General features: G+C 49.2%; 6 protein-coding genes across 6 annotated transcripts; 2 read left to right on the forward strand and 4 right to left on the reverse strand.

Annotated features, from left to right (window-relative positions):
* Positions 1-262: 262 nt before the first annotated feature.
* On the forward strand, positions 263-782 carry FIESC28_03296 (uncharacterized protein; the record flags this gene model as incomplete). Its single annotated transcript, XM_031157445.1, has 2 exons — positions 263-640; positions 696-782. 2 exons carry the CDS (start codon positions 263-265, stop codon positions 780-782), a joined length of 465 nt encoding a protein of 154 aa, XP_031018577.1.
* Positions 783-1,857: 1,075 nt separating this feature from the next.
* On the reverse strand, positions 1,858-5,245 carry FIESC28_03297 (uncharacterized protein; the record flags this gene model as incomplete). Its single annotated transcript, XM_031157446.1, has 7 exons — positions 1,858-2,094; positions 2,146-3,268; positions 3,327-3,397; positions 3,453-3,780; positions 3,975-4,985; positions 5,040-5,141; positions 5,196-5,245. 7 exons carry the CDS (start codon positions 5,243-5,245, stop codon positions 1,858-1,860), a joined length of 2,922 nt encoding a protein of 973 aa, XP_031018578.1.
* Positions 5,246-5,976: 731 nt separating this feature from the next.
* FIESC28_03298 (uncharacterized protein) lies at positions 5,977-7,927 on the reverse strand (the record flags this gene model as incomplete). Its single annotated transcript, XM_031157447.1, has 6 exons — positions 5,977-6,479; positions 6,528-6,589; positions 6,641-7,056; positions 7,104-7,163; positions 7,216-7,270; positions 7,317-7,927. 6 exons carry the CDS (start codon positions 7,925-7,927, stop codon positions 5,977-5,979), a joined length of 1,707 nt encoding a protein of 568 aa, XP_031018579.1.
* A 1,428-nt stretch (positions 7,928-9,355) lies between these two features.
* On the forward strand, positions 9,356-11,191 carry FIESC28_03299 (uncharacterized protein; the record flags this gene model as incomplete). The annotated part of the gene is made up of 1 exon (XM_031157448.1): positions 9,356-11,191. The coding sequence occupies one exon, from the start codon at positions 9,356-9,358 to the stop codon at positions 11,189-11,191; it is 1,836 nt and encodes a 611-aa protein (XP_031018580.1).
* Positions 11,192-11,396: 205 nt separating this feature from the next.
* FIESC28_03300 (uncharacterized protein) lies at positions 11,397-12,864 on the reverse strand (the record flags this gene model as incomplete). Its single annotated transcript, XM_031157449.1, has 3 exons — positions 11,397-11,453; positions 11,510-12,102; positions 12,153-12,864. 3 exons carry the CDS (start codon positions 12,862-12,864, stop codon positions 11,397-11,399), a joined length of 1,362 nt encoding a protein of 453 aa, XP_031018581.1.
* A 799-nt stretch (positions 12,865-13,663) lies between these two features.
* Positions 13,664-17,745, reverse strand: FIESC28_03301 (uncharacterized protein; the record flags this gene model as incomplete). The annotated part of the gene is made up of 2 exons (XM_031157450.1): positions 13,664-15,943; positions 15,991-17,745. The coding sequence occupies 2 exons, from the start codon at positions 17,743-17,745 to the stop codon at positions 13,664-13,666; spliced, it is 4,035 nt and encodes a 1,344-aa protein (XP_031018582.1).
* Positions 17,746-19,162: the final 1,417 nt, after the last annotated feature.

The following is a 19,162-nucleotide window of genomic DNA, read 5'->3' on the forward strand; positions in this document are numbered from 1 at the left end:
GTACGTCTGAAAGATGCTGCAAATGCCTGTCTCCGTCTCTGTCTCCGTAGTGAGAGCTTCATTGCTTTTCGCTTGAGAATTGCCTCTTTTTCTTTTGTTTGATACCCAACGATCGCATTTCTTCCCGCTCTGCGCGCGCATCTCGATGCTTCGAATTCTGAGCCTCGAGGGTAACCGCATACGGGCGGAGACGAGACGAGACGGCACATTGCTTCGAACATACACTTTTGGACATGGATTCTAATCGTCTCAGTTAGGCAAGATGCAGATTTTCGTCAAGACCCTCACGGGGAAGACGATCACCCTTGAGGTGGAGTCTTCCGACACCATTGACAACGTCAAGTCCAAGATCCAGGACAAGGAGGGCATTCCCCCGGACCAGCAGCGACTTATCTTTGCTGGTAAGCAGCTCGAGGATGGCCGCACCCTGAGCGACTACAACATCCAGAAGGAGTCCACTCTCCACCTGGTCCTCCGCCTCCGTGGTGGTATGGCCAAGAAGCGCAAGAAGAAGGTCTACACCACCCCCAAGAAGATCAAGCACAAGCGCAAGAAGACCAAGCTGGCCGTCCTCAAGTACTACAAGGTCGACTCTGATGGCAAGATTGAGCGACTTCGACGCGAGTGCCCCAGCGACACTGTAAGCATCACCACTTATGCTCATCACATCTTGCAATTGCTAACCCCTTTCTTAGTGCGGCGCTGGTGTCTTCATGGCTGCCATGCAGGACCGCCAGTACTGCGGTCGCTGCCACCTGACCTACGTCTTCGACAAGCAATAAATGCATTCAACACGGGATTGGGATTGATGACGGAACGGATAGGGTGCCAAAATGGGGCGTTGAAAGGCTGTAGCATAAAGCACATCCGGTTTCTGAAATAATGCATTCACGCTTAAGAAGACAAAAAACTTGATACCAACATTAATTCTTGAAATGTGACGGCTTCGTTATGCTCGTGGGGTTGTGCGCCATAGTGATCGCCACTCCACAAACCCCAAAATCTACCATGTCATGATACTTGCTGGCCTCTGGCCTTACAAGACTCGACAATTTCTCCATACCTGCCTGCCGACTCATATCTGGACGTTCATTCTGCACTGTTCTAATCGATTGAATTTCCGTAGCCTCGCATGAATTTCCTGGTGTTCGTTGGTGAAATTTTCGTCTCGCCAGAGCCTTGTTTGCCCTTGTGGAGTATTGCCTCAACACCAACATGGGCCCGACCGGGGAGTGGGGAGCGTTCGCGAGGGGCCGTAGCGTGCAGAAAGGCGGGCATACGTCCATGTCTCCATGTTTGCTGGGTAATGTCCCCTCAGTGTTCTCGACGTCGCTTCGTGGTCGACATACAGGCCTACTACTACTCACTCGTTATACAATCACAGTCAGCCGGTGCAGTTTTCAGTGAATTGTGTTTTTGTAAACAAAGGGTATGTGTTTTCCCTCGTAGTGAAAAACAATTTTACATCAAGCCAAATGCCCTCAAACGCCCAAAGCCAGAAGCCAGATCAGATCCTACAAAAACTCCGCAAACAATTGCGCATGGGCCCCTGAGATGCCAGTTCTCCACGCGTCATAAGTCGCTTCTCCCGCCACGAGGCCATTGCGATGCACGACTCCGAAGAAGCAACCCAAAGGGCTGAGAAGCCCAAGGGCCTGTTTCGAAGAACAACATCGCAGCGTACTTGACGGGAAATCCTGGCAATTATCCCAAGTCCGACCACCCTTGCGCAACGTCTATCATGACTGAAGATGCATCTCCCGTTATCCTCGTTCCGAAAACGTTCAGTGCTGGAGCAAATTAGTGTCGAGTAGACACGGAGGCACGTCCAAACACTGGCAAACGATGCGAAGAGCTCTACTCGTCATCCGCAGCCTTGGACTTTCTCTTCTTCTTCTTTTTCTTCTCGCCATCAGCCTCCTTCTCGGCGGGGGCGTCCTCCTCATCTAGCTTGCGCTTCTTTTCCTTCTTCTCTTTCTTCTCCTTCTTTTCCTTCTTCTCCTTCTTGGACTTCTTCTCGGGGACGGGAGCGTCGGCCATCTCCTCATCAGAGCCAGCACCCTCACCGTCGTCAAGGATATCCATAACTCCCTTCTGTAATAATTGTTAGCATTCGATCAGTGATGGCAAATCGAATCAACGTACCATGACCTCAGCGTTCTTGGCGGGCTTCTTGCCAGTAGCGTAGAACTCTAGTCGGTCCTCAACCTGCTGCTTAAGAGCCTCACCGAATCGGGTGGAGGGCTCCTCAGAGAAGTTGTCAATACGACTGGCCATACTGCACTTGTTGGCGAGGTATCGAGAGATGCGGCCCTTGTTGCGGACACCGGCCTTGCCGATGAAGCTGCTGTGGTAGATGAGACCGTACTTGGGAGTGTTGCTCTTGGTCTTGAGAGCGCGGAACAGAGCCTTCTCAGCACCGAGAATCTGGAGAGTAGAGGCAGGGTACTTGGAGAGGTTGGTCAGAGAACCAGCGTGGGAGATGAGACGGGCGGCAACAGGAGTGCCGATAAGGGTCTGCAGGTTGGGGGCGATGTCGGACATCTTCTTCTCAAGGTAGAGGTTGGTGGACTTGCGGTTGTCGGCCTGCTTGACGACGGCCTGGGCGAATCCGTTGACGATCTCAAGATCAGCCTCGGAGATGTCGAGACCCATGGAGACCTTGGCGGCGTCAATGATAGCCTGCGCCTTCTCACCGTCCTCCTCGACGAGGGCGGCGATGTCGTGAAGCTTGTCATCGTTCAAGCTCTTCTTGTCGCCAATGGCCAGAACAAGCTTGCAGTAGGTGTAGTTGTCGGAGACAATCTTGACAAGCTCAGGGAAATGCCAGCCGTACCATTCACGAACGCGCATGTAGAACTGGTTGACGCCCTTATCCTGGAAGTCGATGGTCGCGCTAGCCTGGATGATGTGGTTGTCGTTGCGGGTGACGCTGAACTTGACCTTGGCACGGGAGTAGGCGTGACCCATACCCAGACCGGCCTTCTCAACATCACCGTACTTGAGGCCGCCGAGAAGCTTGTCGGCGTGGAGTCGGATACCGCGAATCACGTCGCCGACAATGTCAGAAGTATCGGCGGTCTCGCACTCGAGGCCAGGGAAGTGGCTCTTGATCGCACCAGCAAGGTTCTTCTCGGAAACACCAAGGACAACCTTGCTCTTCTTGCCGCTCGTCTGGGGAAGGTTGAGTTCGAGGACGGACTTGAGGTAGTCGGAGACGATACCCTCGGTGACGAGGTTAATGTTCTCGAGCGCCTCGACATGGCCCCTTGTACAATGTCAGCGATCGCGCGTTCACTATCGTCACGCATCCGAGTCTAAAATACCTGAAAGGGCTGAAGTTGGCCAGCTGGACCATCTTGCCGAACTTGGCGAGATCATTGACGGCGGCCTGAGTCTGATACAAATGTTAGCAAACGGCGCAAGAACAACCAGAATCGGGATGCGGTTACTTCTTTCAACTTGAGACCGACAGCCTCCTGCTGATGCACCACCTTGAAGAGGGCATAGCCCACAGGGCTTTCGTATAGAGCGTAGTCGATGTGCGACATGATTTCGTTCCCTGCCGGTGCCGCAATTGGGAATGTTCCGCGTCGGATGAGTTTGGTGATGGCTCGAGACTTAAGATTTTCACACTTTTTTTCCAGGTGGAAATTTTTTGGCAGCTTGCGCACGGGCCAATGTGGCTGTCGTGGCTGGAGAACACACACGTGACCTTTCTGTGATCGTCTTAACCAATAGGTCTGGTTCTCCAAGTGAAAGTTGATCATGCCTGAAGCCCTTGAATTTCAATGCAATTAAACAGAGTCATCATATGAAGGCCGCGACGAATATCATCTTATTCATTTACTTAAGCACCCTTTTGGAAAGCAGAATCGTTGCAGACTGTCATCAATGCTCATTCTTTCTCCTGACCCACAAAGTCCACTTTAACGCCTCAATTATTCGGGAACCCATCTCGCAAGTTATCGTACTTAGTCGCGGGATACTCAATGCAGTTGTCCTGCCTCATGAGCGCTCCCTGTCCTCCAAATCCATTTACAACAGTTGTGATCAGACTCTTCTCACCCTGCTTATCCGCGCTACTCTCCCACCACATAGCGCCTCCTAGTTTCCATTTCCTCACGTACTCGGCCTTGTCCCAGGCGACCCGCGGCGTGTCGTAGGTGACCATGGTACGTGTCTGAGGGTTATAGCAGTAGCTGGCACAGCATCCCCTATCGCCGTACTCTTGCGCGCCTTCTAGAGGAAGTTGCTTGTAATCGTAGACTCCTTGCTCCCAAGTACCCTGTCCGACGCCCTGGTAGGGACGACCGGGACCATCGGTGTTCTCAAAGGCTCGGCCGTAGAGCGGCATGCCGAGAACAAGTTTGGAGGGAGCCACGCCGCTACGGACGTAAAAGTCGATGGCAGCGGATGTAGAGAATGGGGTCGAGGCCGGGTTGTCGCGGGATGGGTACAAGTTAGCCTGGTGACCTGCGTTCTGGTCCCAAGAACCAGCATAGTCGTAGGCCATAAGGTTCCAGAAGTCAAGATATTGATCCATTCCACGAATATCGAGCTTTTGGAAGTTGGTCGCGCCAGCTGGACAGGCCACAGTCAATTCAAAGTGATAAGGATGGCTAAGGGTCTGTGCATATGCGTCCATCTCGCGACGCACAGCACCCAGAAGCTCGACGTAGTCTCTGGCCTCGTTGGGGTTCTGAGGATACTCCCAATCGATGTCGATACCATCAAAGCCAAGATTCTTGATCAGGTCGACACAACTCTTAGCAAATGTGTCACGTCCTTGGGGTGTGCTGGCAGGGCCCTTGAAGTTGCTGCTGTAGGTCCATCCTCCTACACTGAGAAGAACTTTGAGGTTTCGGTTACGTCTCTTGAGAAGGTTGAGTTGCTTCATACAGCCGTACAAGTTGGTGCCGACATCGTTCCAGGAGTCCCCCTCCCAATGAATGTCGGTATCAGCCCATGCATCAGTGAGGTGGCTGGAATGTGTGAGCTAAGTAGTTCCATTATGAGACTGAAGAAGAAAGACTTACACTTCGCCAGAGTCGCTACGAACGTTGGCAAATGAGTAAAGAATATGTGTGAGGTTCTCTACAGGGAGGTCTTGAGGACGATGCTTTCGGCCATAGATAGCCCTGTTTTGCGTCAGTCATGAGGTTTCGATGAGATGGTACAGGGTAGATTCCTACCAGTTGACGAAATACGCAACGGTGCGGAAACCTTCAGGTCCACCACCCATTTTGGCTGAAGTAGAGGTATCACTTATGAAGATGTTTGGTAAAAGCACTGCAGCTAATGCAGCGAAAACGGCGCTTATAAGTAGAAGATTCGACCAGGTACACCGTCCAAGCCGGAGTCTTGGCTGTCTCTGAATAGGATCCGTGATGTTGGAAGGAGGGGCACTTAGAGGGATTTGAGGTGGGGAATCACTTTAGCTTTATGGGAATCAAAAGTGAATAACAATGCAAGTAAAGGTATCAAAGGAGGGCATACTTGACAAACAAACATAGAGTAAGATATAAGAAACACGGAGGCACCCAGGCCTCTTACTCAGCCGCCAGCTTTCAGCTCCAATGGCTCAGGTTCAACCAACTCTGTGATCCATGTGTTTGCGTCGTCATCTGCGGCGCTGATTTTAGGTCTGAGCGGTCCCAAGCGTGGCGGTGCTCAAACGTGGCAATGCAACCTGCTTCTTGACCTGGGGTATTTGCATGACAACACAGCTTACTACGGCATTGGCATCTTGGCAGGGCTTGAAGTCCAAGAATAGCATATATCATCAACTATTCTGGATTTTCTGTTGAGAAAATTTAGTGAGGCAGGCTATCAATGCAAAGCAAGACATAGTAAAGTACGGCATTTTCGGGTGAAGAAAAGCTCTTAATACTAGTGAACTCATTCTACGTAAGCTGTAAGGTATCTCTATGAATCATCGTAAAGTCGTCTCATTGGTTCCAGGCATGAAACCCTTCAGAACACAAAAAGGAAATCTTCATTCTCCAAGTCAGTCGTATCCCCAAACCCTTTATCACCTTCTTTCTGATCTGTCCTATTGTCTTCCATATCATGGGCTTGTGATATCCTATTATCCTCATCGTCGCCTGTTGATTCACGAAGTGTCGCACCTCCTCGTAGCGTTCTCTCCATATGTTCTATCCTTTCTACTTCCTCCGCTGTCTCGAGACTCCGGTCAACAAGCACGGCGCTCTTTCCAAGCGCTACTCTGCGCTGACTGTGAAGTCGGTTCAGTCGAGCGAGATGGAGAGACGCACCCATGACGAGGGCGATGACGAGAACGTAAAGCGCGAGGTTGGCGCGCAGACCGCGAGTGTAGGCTGGCGCTTCTCCGGGCGAGTATAGAAGGGGGCCGACGATGTTGCCGGCGGAGGCACTGATGAAAATGAGCGCTGAAGTGGTTTTGCGTTTTGTGTCGCCGGCAGTATTTTGTGCTGACCATGAATAGATCAACGGTGCTGAAACATGTTAGATTAATTTCATGAACAAGATAACCTGATACTTACTGATGCCAGTAAAGGTACACAGGCAAAAGTATCCGGTCAGACAAGCGCCCTTGTTCTCGAGGCTATGTGCAAAATGCAAGAGGATAGCACACCCAGCGATGGGAGGTACACACAGTATGGCAATGACTGGACCCTTCAACTTCCACTTCATCGATACATAAGCACTCATAGAGACGGCAACGATGTGCGAGATGCCAACGGGCACGTTGAATAGCATGGTTTCAAAGGGATCCGATACAAAGGATTTGATGATCAGAGGTCCAAATGTCGAAATGCCGTTGGAAGGGACTGATATGCAAAAGATCATAGCGACCCAGAACCAAGTTTTGAGGTCCTTCAATGCCTCAATGACATGAGGAGCCCTCCATTCACGAGACATGACGCCCATCTGGTTGTTGCGCAGACGTTCGATTGCGATGATCTTGTCCTCATCACTGAGAAACTTGGCTTCCGTGGGCGAATCTGGCATCCAGAAGAACATCACAAAAGACACCCCGACAGTGATGGCGCCAAAGAACAGGAATATAATCTGTTGATGTCAGCAAAATCCAACACAGACAGATGCTTCTCACATACCTGATAGGGTTTCATCTTGGACTCGATGCTGGCAAGTCCATATGTAATAAGACTACCAAGCTACAAATCACATTAGCTTGGTTCTCAACGAACATGAGGCATGTATACTCACCACCCATGTTAACCCGTTCATACAGTACCAAGATCCGATTCTTAGCGTCTGCTCTCTTGGAGATGTTAGACATAATTCTGTTGATCAGGTACCGACCATACCTTCTCCTCCACCACATCTGTGTAATAGCAATGAAACTCGGCCCTATGCTGGCTTCAAAAGCACCCAGAAAGAACCGCGCAACCATCAGCGTTTTGAACTCTTTCGCCCATGTCATGAGTATCAGCGTTGTTCCCCATGCTAACACCATGGCGCTCGTCAATTTTCCAATGGGTAGCTTGACCAACGCAAGGGCAAGCGGAGGCTGCATAATCAGCTGCGCTAGGAAAACAATACTGCCAAGCCATGAGTACTGGTCGCCTTCGAGTTTGGTGTCTTCGATGAGGCCGAATATCGAAGCGTACGAAAGTGTCGCTTTGTCAAGAGCTTGGAGGAAGTACACAGATAGCATCAAAGGAAGGAGGGCGAGATCAATGCGACGAAGTATCCGGGCGTCGTCGGCTGGTGTAACAGCGATCTGCTCGTCGGGAGAACGACCCATTTTGATAAGAAGCATCGCCGCGGCATCGCGATAATTCTCAGCCCTCGCATCCTGACTTCTCTCAGCATCCTCCATGCTGTTTTGCGTCTCATTTCTGGCATCATTTTGCGGAAGAGGATGGTACTCTCCGCGCGCAGCACTGGAAGAGCGGACAGAAAGCCTTCGAAACATGATTTGCCGGTTGTCGTCCCAAAGGACCCAAGCCCGATAAAAGGAGGCTTTCTTTATGTTTTATAAGAAAACTCTGTTTCCTTGTAAGCCGAGATCCTTTGGTGAGGTGTTGGTGAAACTCGAGATCCAATTGCGTTGCTCTGCCTGGCTGAGAAATGACGTCGGTTGGCACCTGGCTTCAGCGAACCAGACACTTTTATTAGCGAGAGACATGTGCTGAAGACCCTGGAAGTTGGGGGTTTATGGTGCTGTAATTCCGATGGATGGCCGGGTGTACGGCGCACGTGGGGTTGATTGTAACCAATCTTGGCACAAGGGAAGTCAGTCATCAACATCAAACGTCCAGCTGATGGGCTATGGATTTACAGTAACAGGAGGGCTCTCATATCAAGGATTTTTAGATAGAGTAAAGATGAACTCTTTTGGTTTGGAACGGCCTTGGAGCGCTGTTCCACCGTTTGAGGTTTCACAGCTTAAGATCAAAACTTGTTCCAAGATAATAAATACCCTACCACAAACAAAGCCACTCGTATCAGCAAGCAATCTTGTCACATATACGAATACTTGATGCTCTTGAGTCGCGAGTAAAAAGTCTTAGATCCAAAAAATTAAAGTCCAGGCCACTTGCTTTTATTCTCTAGTCTCGTGGGCTGAAATCAAGTGGTTGGAGCGCCAAGTGGATTGTCTGGATGTTTCTGTTCGGCACTTGAATCAGACCACCCACTCACGGTCCGATGACACTAACCGAAACAACCATCGTGAAGACTTCAAGAGTCTACAAAGACCAGACAGCGCAGAGACAAAAGTGTTGCTCAATAAACTACGAAAAATAAGCATTTGTGCCAAACATCAAGCGTTGGTGCTCTCTCGCCAGAGAAAATCGCCGCATCTAATCTCTTCATTACGCACAGTCTTGTACAACCCGATCCATGTTATTTCCATATCGACAACTTATTCTATATTTATTAATATCTCACTTTACAGATACCAGAACCAACATCATCAGTTACTAGGCCTTCAATGGTAAGAATCTGCCTCAGCGGGACCTCATCCCTGTATCACGTCTGTTCGTCGCAGATTAAGCGCCGGGGAGCGTCCCCCGACAGCTGAAGAACTTGCATCCCAGGATCCCACGCGCTTCTGAACTTGTTATCCAACCATGATTCGACAGATCACCACACTTGGGCGGCTACACCTTGGCCATGAATCCACCCTCGTACATGTTGACTTGAGGCACGGGTTTCACTGTCTTGTTCAGGAACCAACAGCTCTACGGATGGGATGGGTAGAAATCCTTCTTAACAACGATCTTTCGCTTCCTTCATGAATTGACTTTAGCTATGTTTCGTGACATCTCATCCTACAGTCTGTGCGTATCCGACCATCTGTGCTGGGCATAGATTGGCCACACTCTCTTTTACTACCCTCATGGCTAAAGGCAATGGTTTTATTGGTTTCTTCTCTTCTGATTATAATACTTTTATTTCTCTCGCTTTTACTACTCCTCTCGCTACAGCGTTACTATGTCTCTCCATCGATGGGACGCTCTTCTCGGGCGCGTTCCTCAATTTTGTCAATGATAACCGTCCTTCGGTCCAATTCGCTGTTCAGATTATTGCCAACTTCATGTCTGCTCTGCAGGTAATCACTATCTGCAGAGTCATCAACCTCAGTGTTCGAAGACGGCTCAAGACTAAGAGTATGAGTCTTGATCAGATGCGAGCGTGGATGGATGCTATGATACCCCGTATCAACTGGGATCTGCCCTTTGCATATATCGTCCTGCTGGGTCTCTTGGTCTCGGTTTCCATGGTTATGAGTGCCATTTGGGCTGCCGCCATGACGCCCGTTGAGACATTCGAGTACATCCAAGGTACTGTCCAGATTCCAACCTGGGACAACATCACCCATATCAGAGAATATCCTTCTGAAGTTGGATCAACCGGACCTACCAAGCACACTGCCCTTGGAAAGTTTACATACTCTGTGGGCATTCAAATGCTGGGCAGTCTCCTCGCTTCGGCAGCCTCAGCATCGCCCATCCACAACTCAACGCGCAACCACGAGAAGCTAGACCGAACAGGCTACAACTACGTCGGTCGATCGTACGGCATTGGCTCATCCCCAGGTCTAGGCGAAGTCCACTTTGAAGCTGGTCGCGACATCCTCGGATGGCAATACCAAGAAGTAGGATACCGGTCCACAGTCAGCTGCACATACAACACATCTACCAACTTCACTCTCTTTCCCGAGGGCGGCTCGATGGGCTGGGCTGCACATGGAGAACTTCCTGACAGTGACGATGGCTACGAACATTCCACTTACATTGGACATGGTGATGGAAATGCTATTGTTGCGATAGGAGTTGCGCACTTTAAGGACCACGATGTAGAGATTGCTCCTAAGAGGCGATATATCGGCTTCGCGGCGGGAGGATTCTACACATTCTTGAACGCAACCCAATGTGAAGTAGACTTTGAGCCTACACGGTTCAACGTCACCGTCAGCAGTCGGGGCAAGAATATTACTGTTGTGCCGACCAACGACACTGATGTTCCCAATATTGATACAACTCGTTGGCTGAAGGGCACTATCCTCCGACAATTTGAGCTGATCGCCAATGATGAGACGAATCTGTATGTATCGACTGTTGGCACCGCCTTCAATGCCTCCATTACAGATCATCGTCTTCGTCTTGAGATGAACAACACTCTCACCTCAAGAACATCCACAAACGTCACCCTCGAAGGCATCGAGAATTCCATCACTGCCATGGTAGATGATATGCTAGTAGCATATGCCTCAGCTCAATTCATGGTTGGGGGTTTCAAGAAGGATGTCAGTGGCACTATCCGCGTCACAGCCATCGTCATCGGCGAAAAGAAGTTCGCAATCGCGGCTTTTGCGCTCAACATGGTTGTCGTGGCGCTTTTCATTCTGGAAGCTATTAGAACAAGAGGCTGGAGGGATATAACTGAGTTTGATCCTTCGGATATTCGACATGTCATGATAGCTGCGTCTGAGGGTGGTACAGATCTGGCAAAAGTGGGATTCTCTGACAAAAATAAGCTGGGAGAGATCAAGGTGAGGGTAGATGAGGCGGAGACTGGAAGTTTCGCGCTTGCAGTAGATGGAGAGATCCCGCCTACTGTCAAGTATGAGAGTATGAGGGCTGATAACGAAGCTTATGTTCAACGAAACAAGGCGTTTGTGGTTGAGACTACCAGTACGAGGTCACGAGATGGCAGTATATTAATTAGATGAGATGCCTGTAGCACAATGACATGCAGTATTAGCTACTGCTGTTGGGAACAGTATTATTAATCGCAAACTTCCATGTACGAAACCCTCAAGTATATAACAGCCTATGTCTCTGAGGCCTATTCTCCTCAAGCGTAGACTTATGTGTGTAACTATCCAAGAACCGCAGCAAATTCTATAACCAAACACCACTTCAAATACAGAACTTCTACCTTGTTTTCCAGTTGATCCATTTTCCAGATTTGCCCACAGATTCACAAACTCTCTGCATAGCGTAGTTAGTAAATCGAACACAGCGTCTTCCCTATAGGCAGCACCTACCTCTTTACTATCCGCAAAGTCAGTGTAGAACCCGTTCCAGATATCCCTATCTGGACAACTTATCTCCCCATCCGGACAGTCAGGCTGATTGTGCATTCTAACCTCAGGATCATGAATCCATGGCTTCGGAACAGGCCAATCCGAAAAGTGCACAAACTTGGCCTCTTCAAGTACGGCAGTAGAGTTCCACTCCTCGCGCTCACTGCCCAAGTACGCAGTATGATCCTTGTTTCTGAACTCCGCCGTGAGCATGTCGTACTTGCGATGGGGCAGGATGAGAGCGCTGTCAAGGTATAGGCTATTCACGATCTCCATGTCGTAGTCGTTGGGGCCGATGCTGTTCATTTTTTGCACGATGCGCTCGAATTCGATGTCGTCGGGCTGGATGAGCATGAGCTGCGAGGAAAGGATCTTCTTGGGAGGGTTCTCGTTGTAGAGCCAGTACGCGCGGGGCATGGCGACAGGACAAGGAGGCAGTTGGAAGAGCTCGTCCATATGTTGGAGGACTGTGCTGTCTGAGTCGAGGGAGAGAACTCTGTCATATTGGGTCTGGTTAAAAGCGAGGAGCTTGGTGAAGGAGTCGGCCCATGTTTCTAAAAAGAGTCAGTTATTGTAGTATAAGTTGTGATATGGGTGAGTTTACCGTCTTGTCCGTCGCGATGTTGAATCTCAATTGGCTGGAGAGTAACGTTATACTCATCGCGAGCTCTGATTAGGAGTTGACCACTGTGTGTTTTTGAGTAGGGGGCATGTGGCGCGAGCATCTCCTTGGGGTACATCAGTAGACGATCGGCCTTGCTACCCAGACGATGCAACGCCTCAAAGATCATAATTGAGTTACAAAGATAATCCTCGTTGGTGACATATTGAATGTAGGCAAAGCGCGACCAGTCGACACCATCGTCATTGTCGTCCTTATCTACCCCTTCGTCGCCTTCATCATTCTCACTAGGAAATTCCTCACCCTCTCCAACAGCCATTTCCTTCCGAAGACCCTCCTCAGTCCAATCATCCTCATCGTCCAGATTAATGTATATATCCTCTTCGTCTTCGTCTTCATCCGAAAAGCCCGAGATATCTCCCTTGTTCTCGAGCTCTTCGATCTCTGCGATAGTGAGGACATGAGGAGTAGGAGTAGAATCAGGGTAACCTGTAAGAGTGACAGTTATGGTTTCTGGAGTCTCTTCCTCTTCCATGACTACATCGTGTTTCTTCCATTCTTCGGGGGTAGGGACGTCTGTGGCCTGGAAAGCGGAAAAGCAGGTACTGAAGATGTAGAAAGAAGCTAGGATGATGGCGGCAATGGGAATGATCCGCATCAGACGCACCGCAACAAATGAAGATGCCTCACCCATTTTGAAGATTCGCCTGGGGCCAACTTTGAAGCTGGAAAGAAAAGTAGCGGGGAAGCAAGAGAAGAAAGTAAAAGTGAGGACATTGTGCAATTACTACTGAATACAGGCAGAGGCAAGGGAGAGCAGCAAGAGAAGGATGATTCAGGGATTGGATCGTTGAGTTTAACACAACATCTTCCCTTTACATGGCTGAAGTGACACATTGTCTCACAGCAGGCCAATGGTCTAACAAAGAGCGAGGGCGCCAGCGCGTGGAATTCAATGGCCAAGAAATCATCAATTCAGATCCAAAATAGAAGCCATGTATCTGTAAAGCTTAGAACACTGAAATGTCTCAGGGAGAGGAGAGAAGGGATACTCCATAGTAAAGGTGCAGTTATCAGGGTCCCAGAAGAATTGGTTACTGAGAGCATAAGAGACGAAATAATTTGGTCACTTTACGCTAGCTTAGAATAGATCTTAGACTACTTTATTTTGGCGGCCTCAGCCTTGGAGAACAATTATTCTGTTACCAAGGTACTTGACAGTCTTGCATTCCAGAAGCTAAAGTTATGAGGGAGACCCTGATCCTCATCTATCCCTTATCAAAAGTAATACACTGACAATGGCCTGGCCACTTGAAACCAGAGGGTTCCTTCATTCGTTACGAATAGTCTACCGTAGGGCTAAAGTTGACCGCCCTTGTCTAGTCAGCCTGTCTGATGTAAATCAGGGTATAAGTGAGGAACGAGCTAGACAAGAATTAATGATTGAAAAAAATGTCTTTTAAATAACGAGACTTCTCTCAGTTGATCAATACTTATGCAGATGTTGTGGTCTTATCCCTCTTATCCTTCTTCTTCCCTTTCCAATGCGTCCTGGCAATCCTCAACAACCCCCATGCCAAAAACCTGTAGACAACCACACAAGCCGCCAAACATGCAACGTTCACAACAGGATCGACATCAAAGTTATACAACTCCAGCACATCCTGGCCCGTTTGGACCGGACACTGCCCGTTCTCAAGTCTTTGCTCATTATTGCACGTGAACTCAATACCACGTAGTGAGTATGGTGCCACGGCGCGCGTACCATATCGGATGGGCGAGAGGTAGTTGAACGCCTTGAACAAATCGGGCATGTCGATGGAGAGGACGCCGGCCATGGTGTTGGCGAGTGCCAGGAAGACACCCATGATGTTAACGGCAAAGCCGGTATGCCCGAAGAGAGTATTGAACATGATACCAAGACTCTCACCGCAGGATACGATGCCGAAGCAAGCAAAGACGGAAACGAAGTAGAGTGTTGCCGTGCGCGGGAGATCAACTGCGATGACACCCAGGACACCAAAGATCATGCAGCTTATAACCTCAAAAGGGACCTCAAGAATCGTGTAGGAAGCAAGGAAGGCGTCAACGCTATAGACGCCATCGTCATCCTCTCTATAAAACACATCGCGCTCGGTAGGGTAAATGGCGGTATTTTGTAACATGCCGACAAAGTAGAATGCGCCGATCTCTTGGACGAAACCCATACGGCTCTGTACGGAGTAGTAGTCGTTGTCGAATGGGGCGAAGAAGAGAGCCAAGATGATGGCGAGGCCGATGACTTGCATGAGACGAGCGACGATGAGCTCTGGTTGGCGGTAGGTATTGATGACGGCGCGGTGGAGAAGGAGAGGGAGAGCTGTTGTGATGGGAGCTCGTTTGCGGATGAGGGCTCCCAGTTCAGCGGGAGTTGAGAGGTTGGCCTTGTTGAACGATCGACGCTTTTGTGGTGGTGAAGGCGGAAGAGTTGTGCCCTCTTGAGTTGCGTCGGTTTCCGTATTCTTAACCTCATCGTTCTCCTGGATATCAGAAATCTTCTCATTCTTCGTCGACGAGTTCTCCTCTTTCCAATTATCAATCATATTCTGAACCCTCTTCCGAGACTCCAACTCCTTCCCTTCATGTTGCAAATCAATCGTGATCATATCCAAGGCAAAGTCCGCAGGGTTAGTATGCTGTGGACACTCATACCCGTGACGCGCCAGATATCCAAGCATATCCCTTCCAGGGCCAGAGTAAACCTGCGAACCACCACGTGCCAGAAGCAGGACATTTCCAAATTCCCTAAATAGGTCGGATCGGGCTTGATGGATTGTAAGGATGAGGGTTCGGCCTTCGTTGGCGAGACCTTGGAGCACTTCCATGATTGAGTTCGCGGTGAAGGCGTCAAGTCCTGAGGTCGGTTCGTCGAGGAGGAGAATGCGGGGGTCAGTCAGAACCTGAACGGCGATTGATACACGGCGCTTTTCTCCTCCAGAGATACCCTTGACGAGTTCGCCGCCCACGAGATTATCGGCACAGTCTTTCAGACCCATCTTGAGGAGAACCTCTTCTGCTCGACGGTTCTTTTCATCCTTGCTCATGAATGATGGAAGACGAAGTCCAGCTGCAAAGCGAAGTGTCTCTCGAACGGTGAGTGATGGTAGCAGCGCATCATCGTCCTGACAAACATATGAGCACACCGATCTAATGACCGAGTCTGAAGGAAGAGCTCCATTGAAGGTCAGCTTTCCAGCTGGCCGGTATTTCGTTCCAACAGAATCGCGCAGTCGGAGAGCCATGGCGTTGAGCAGCGATGTCTTGCCACTGCCCGAAGGACCCATGATAACGTTCAACACTCCGGCACTAAAAGTCGCATTGACAGGGTTCAAGATTGTTTTTGTAGGCAACTTCTTTCCTAGCTGCGTCCTCTTGTCCAAAGCCAACGAAAACTCGTTCAACTCCAAGTCGATGGTGCGCACATCTGCAACAGACCTTGCATTCATCTTCTCCTTACCAGCTGACAGATCAGTGTCCGAAACGCGAGCTCGAGCAATCGTCATCTCGACCTTGATAATGTGTAATCCGACAACTGCCAACACGAAGAAGAACACAAGAAAGGCTAGGCATACAAGAATCGGCTTAGCCACCCAATCCTTGGGGAAGCCGAGAGATGCCATGACGTATGATCCCGTGTATTGCTTACATCTTGGATCAGATGGGTCATTAGAGACGGGACAGTCGTAGAAGCTTCCTTCGAACTCGTTTCCGCAATATGCGCTGAAGACATAGAACTATAGACGTTAGCATCTAAGACGCAGATTAAGACCAAGATCCATACCGTGTAAGTAAGCCACTTTAACCAACGAACGTAGACCGGAAGACTGTTAACATTAATAAACATGCCACAAGCCATACTTTGAAGTGTGAAGATCAGATTGGCAATAACACTCGCCCCAGCAAAGTGCCTGACCGTTGCCACACAAACCATGGCACAAGTGACGGCAATATACTGGTTCAGCAGCGTAATAGCAAAGAAGATAAAGAACCGTTCCACATCACGCTCAAAACCAGCCATGAAGTAGAAGATGACAGAAAACAAAAATGGTGCTGCCACATCTTCTGTGATCATACGGGCTATTCGGCGTGAGAGAACGAAGGGGAGAGCGTCGACACATCCTTCCGAGTTTTCACGATCAAAGGTGGGAATGTCGAATGTCATGCGGTAGACTTCGAAGACAAGGATGAGATAGCCTTGAAGACCGGCTGCCGTATAGAGACCACCTTGACGGGATCGGATTCCAGCTTGGTCGCGACCGAGCTGGTAGAACATGTAGCCGGTCACGAGACCCATGAACACAGCTTCTGAGATGGATGCTGCCATACCGAGAGGGTCACGATATGTCACCTTGAGTGTACGGTCAGTGAGAACTGTAACTTGTCGTAGGAAGCCTGCATGCTCTTCGGTCTTCTTATCCCTCTTTTTCTTGCCATCGCCAACGTCGACAGTCTTCTCAGGCGGAGGGTATCGCTTTAAAGTCTCCTGATTCCAAGCATTCTTCAAGCGATCCACCTTGGCCATTGTTTCCTGTTCCAACTCAGGTGTTCTGTTGTCCACAGCTGCTATGTCGATGATAAACTCGGCTGGATTGACAAAAGGTGGTAGTTGAAATCCCAAATCTCCAAACCACGGAACCGATTCCTTGATTGCACCTGAGTAGACAGGACTTCCTTTCGTTAGAACGATCAAGTTGTCGAAGAGATCCCAAATCTCAGATCGAGGTTGGTGAATAGTCGTGATAATCGTTCGTCCCTTTTGCGTGAGTGTCTTTAGTGTTCGGACAAGCTGGTACGCACTCGTAGCGTCAAGACCGGTGGTCGGTTCGTCGAGGAAGAGGACGGAAGGGTTAGCTAGAAGTTGAACGCCAATGCTCGTTCGTCGCTTCTCGCCACCTGAACATCCATGATGTTGAGAGTTTCCGATTCTCGTATCGGCGCATTCCTTGAGACCAAGTTCGAGAATAACCTCTTCAACAACCCTATGTCGTTCTTCGGAAGTGGTTGACGGGGGTAGTCGCAAGTCGGCTGAGTATCGCAGGGTTTCTCTAACGGTCAGGGTAGGGAGCAGGATATCCTGCTGCATAACATAGGCATGGCGGACACTATGTACTCCAACTCTGCCATTGAAAGTAGCGACACCTTGTTGGGTTAATCTCGAACTCAATACTCTCTCGGCTACAGTGTTGAGCAGCGTCGTCTTGCCTGATCCACTACCTCCAATGATGGCCGTTAACGTTCCGGGTTGAAGATCAGCGCTCACGGAATGGAGAAGCGGTTTCATCTTTGGCGCAGTGCTGAATTTTGACGAGACTAAGTCGCCGTATGTCGAAGGGGCTAGCCATGATGGTGCTGTATCAACTGAAACTGCCAAGTCATGAAGTCGAACATGAACAGCCTGTACATCGGCGAGAGACAAGTTTCCGCCTCCAGATACAGACAACCGTGAAATATCACTCTGCTGCGCCTGAGGATCTATCGAGATATCCAACGAGCTGGGTCTGTCCATTTTCTCAATGTCGATGTTATGTTGCGACATCGCTGCGGTTTTGATTCTTTTCTTCGTGTGTAAGTGAGGAACTGAATTAAGCAGGCGATGTTATCTGTTGGTCCAGGCCCGGGACATTATGGTCTGAAGGATTTGCGAACAGGCTATTATCCAGAATCTTCAGCTGTGGTGAGAGTGAGATTGTAGTCTGTTTTGCGAATGGGTGTGGTCTATGACGCCGAGGTATAATAAGTAGGTAGTAAAGCCACGATCCGACATTTGACAAAGAGACTCGAGAATTCCAGAGGATATACGAGGATCTTATTAAAGGCAATCAGATCACCCCCCATGCCATGCCATGCGAGAAAGGGAAAAAGAGAGGCAAATTCATCTTTCAATTCGTAAACGGCGCAGCGCAAGCCGAGATAATATAAACGAGATCATGCTTATTACCCGAAGTGGATGCCAATTCGGCCGCCGAAAAGTACATTACTGTACAGCAGAGGTGAAAGCAAGCATGCAAAGGTCTCCTCTCCTCGTCTCGTCTTTGGGGTTGGTTATTAGTTAGTGGAGATGCAACGCCTCGCTTCGAGGTTTGCGGGGAGACAAGACCAACCAACAGCGGGGGAGTTGACTCGTTCTGGGTCTAGACTGGCCAAGACTGGGCAAAGAATTGATCCAGAAGCAACAATGTCCATGATTAGTGGGTTGAACACATCCAAGTACAGTAGGCGGCCCATGCTGACGTGGTAGTGGTAGAGATTCGCTTTCGGAACGGTGCAATCCCGAGGCATGGATTATTTTCAGAGAAAAGGTTGCATTCAAAAGTCAACAGCTCACTAATTGTCATATCCAAAGTCCCTTTCTTATCAATCTAACGTTCCTCTGTAAAATACACTTGTTCTTGTTCTAATTAAACTCCATCATATCTGGGTACTCTAACTATTAATATTAATCCCACCACTCAGAGACTCATATTCAAACTAAACCTCGCTTATCGATCCCTGACCGACAGAGACGGCTTTGCTTTGCATTTACGGGTCGCTTGCGAAACGATGCAACGGTTCCCAGGTTCATTCGCTTTGACAGCCGTTTTTGTATAAGCGAGGTCTATGTATAAAACCCTTTTTTTATTTTTTTCGCCAGACAAGGTGGGTTATTTCGTATTGGCCCATGACTCGGGAAATGTTAGCCGATGAGGATAGAATGCAAATATCTCGTGATCAATTCGTGATCCATTGCAGTTGGTGATATCCCCAGAACAATGGAGCATCATCCTATTGAGACAAACTCATTCTGTTCTCCAAGACTCTGAAGCGCTTAAAAGTTACTCTGAAGCGGAGAAGATCCTCCCAAATGCCTCACACCAATTCTCAATGGCGATGAGATTATCATCAGCCCCCCACAATTTCTCCAAATCATCTTTCAAGAAAGCCTACACTTTCCTTCTCCCACAGAAACCAAGACG

Source organism: Fusarium coffeatum (genome assembly GCF_003316985.1).
Source record: "Fusarium coffeatum strain FIESC_28 chromosome Unknown BRIP53273_contig_69, whole genome shotgun sequence".
In the NCBI taxonomy this organism is placed as follows: Eukaryota; Fungi; Ascomycota; class Sordariomycetes; order Hypocreales; family Nectriaceae; genus Fusarium; species Fusarium coffeatum.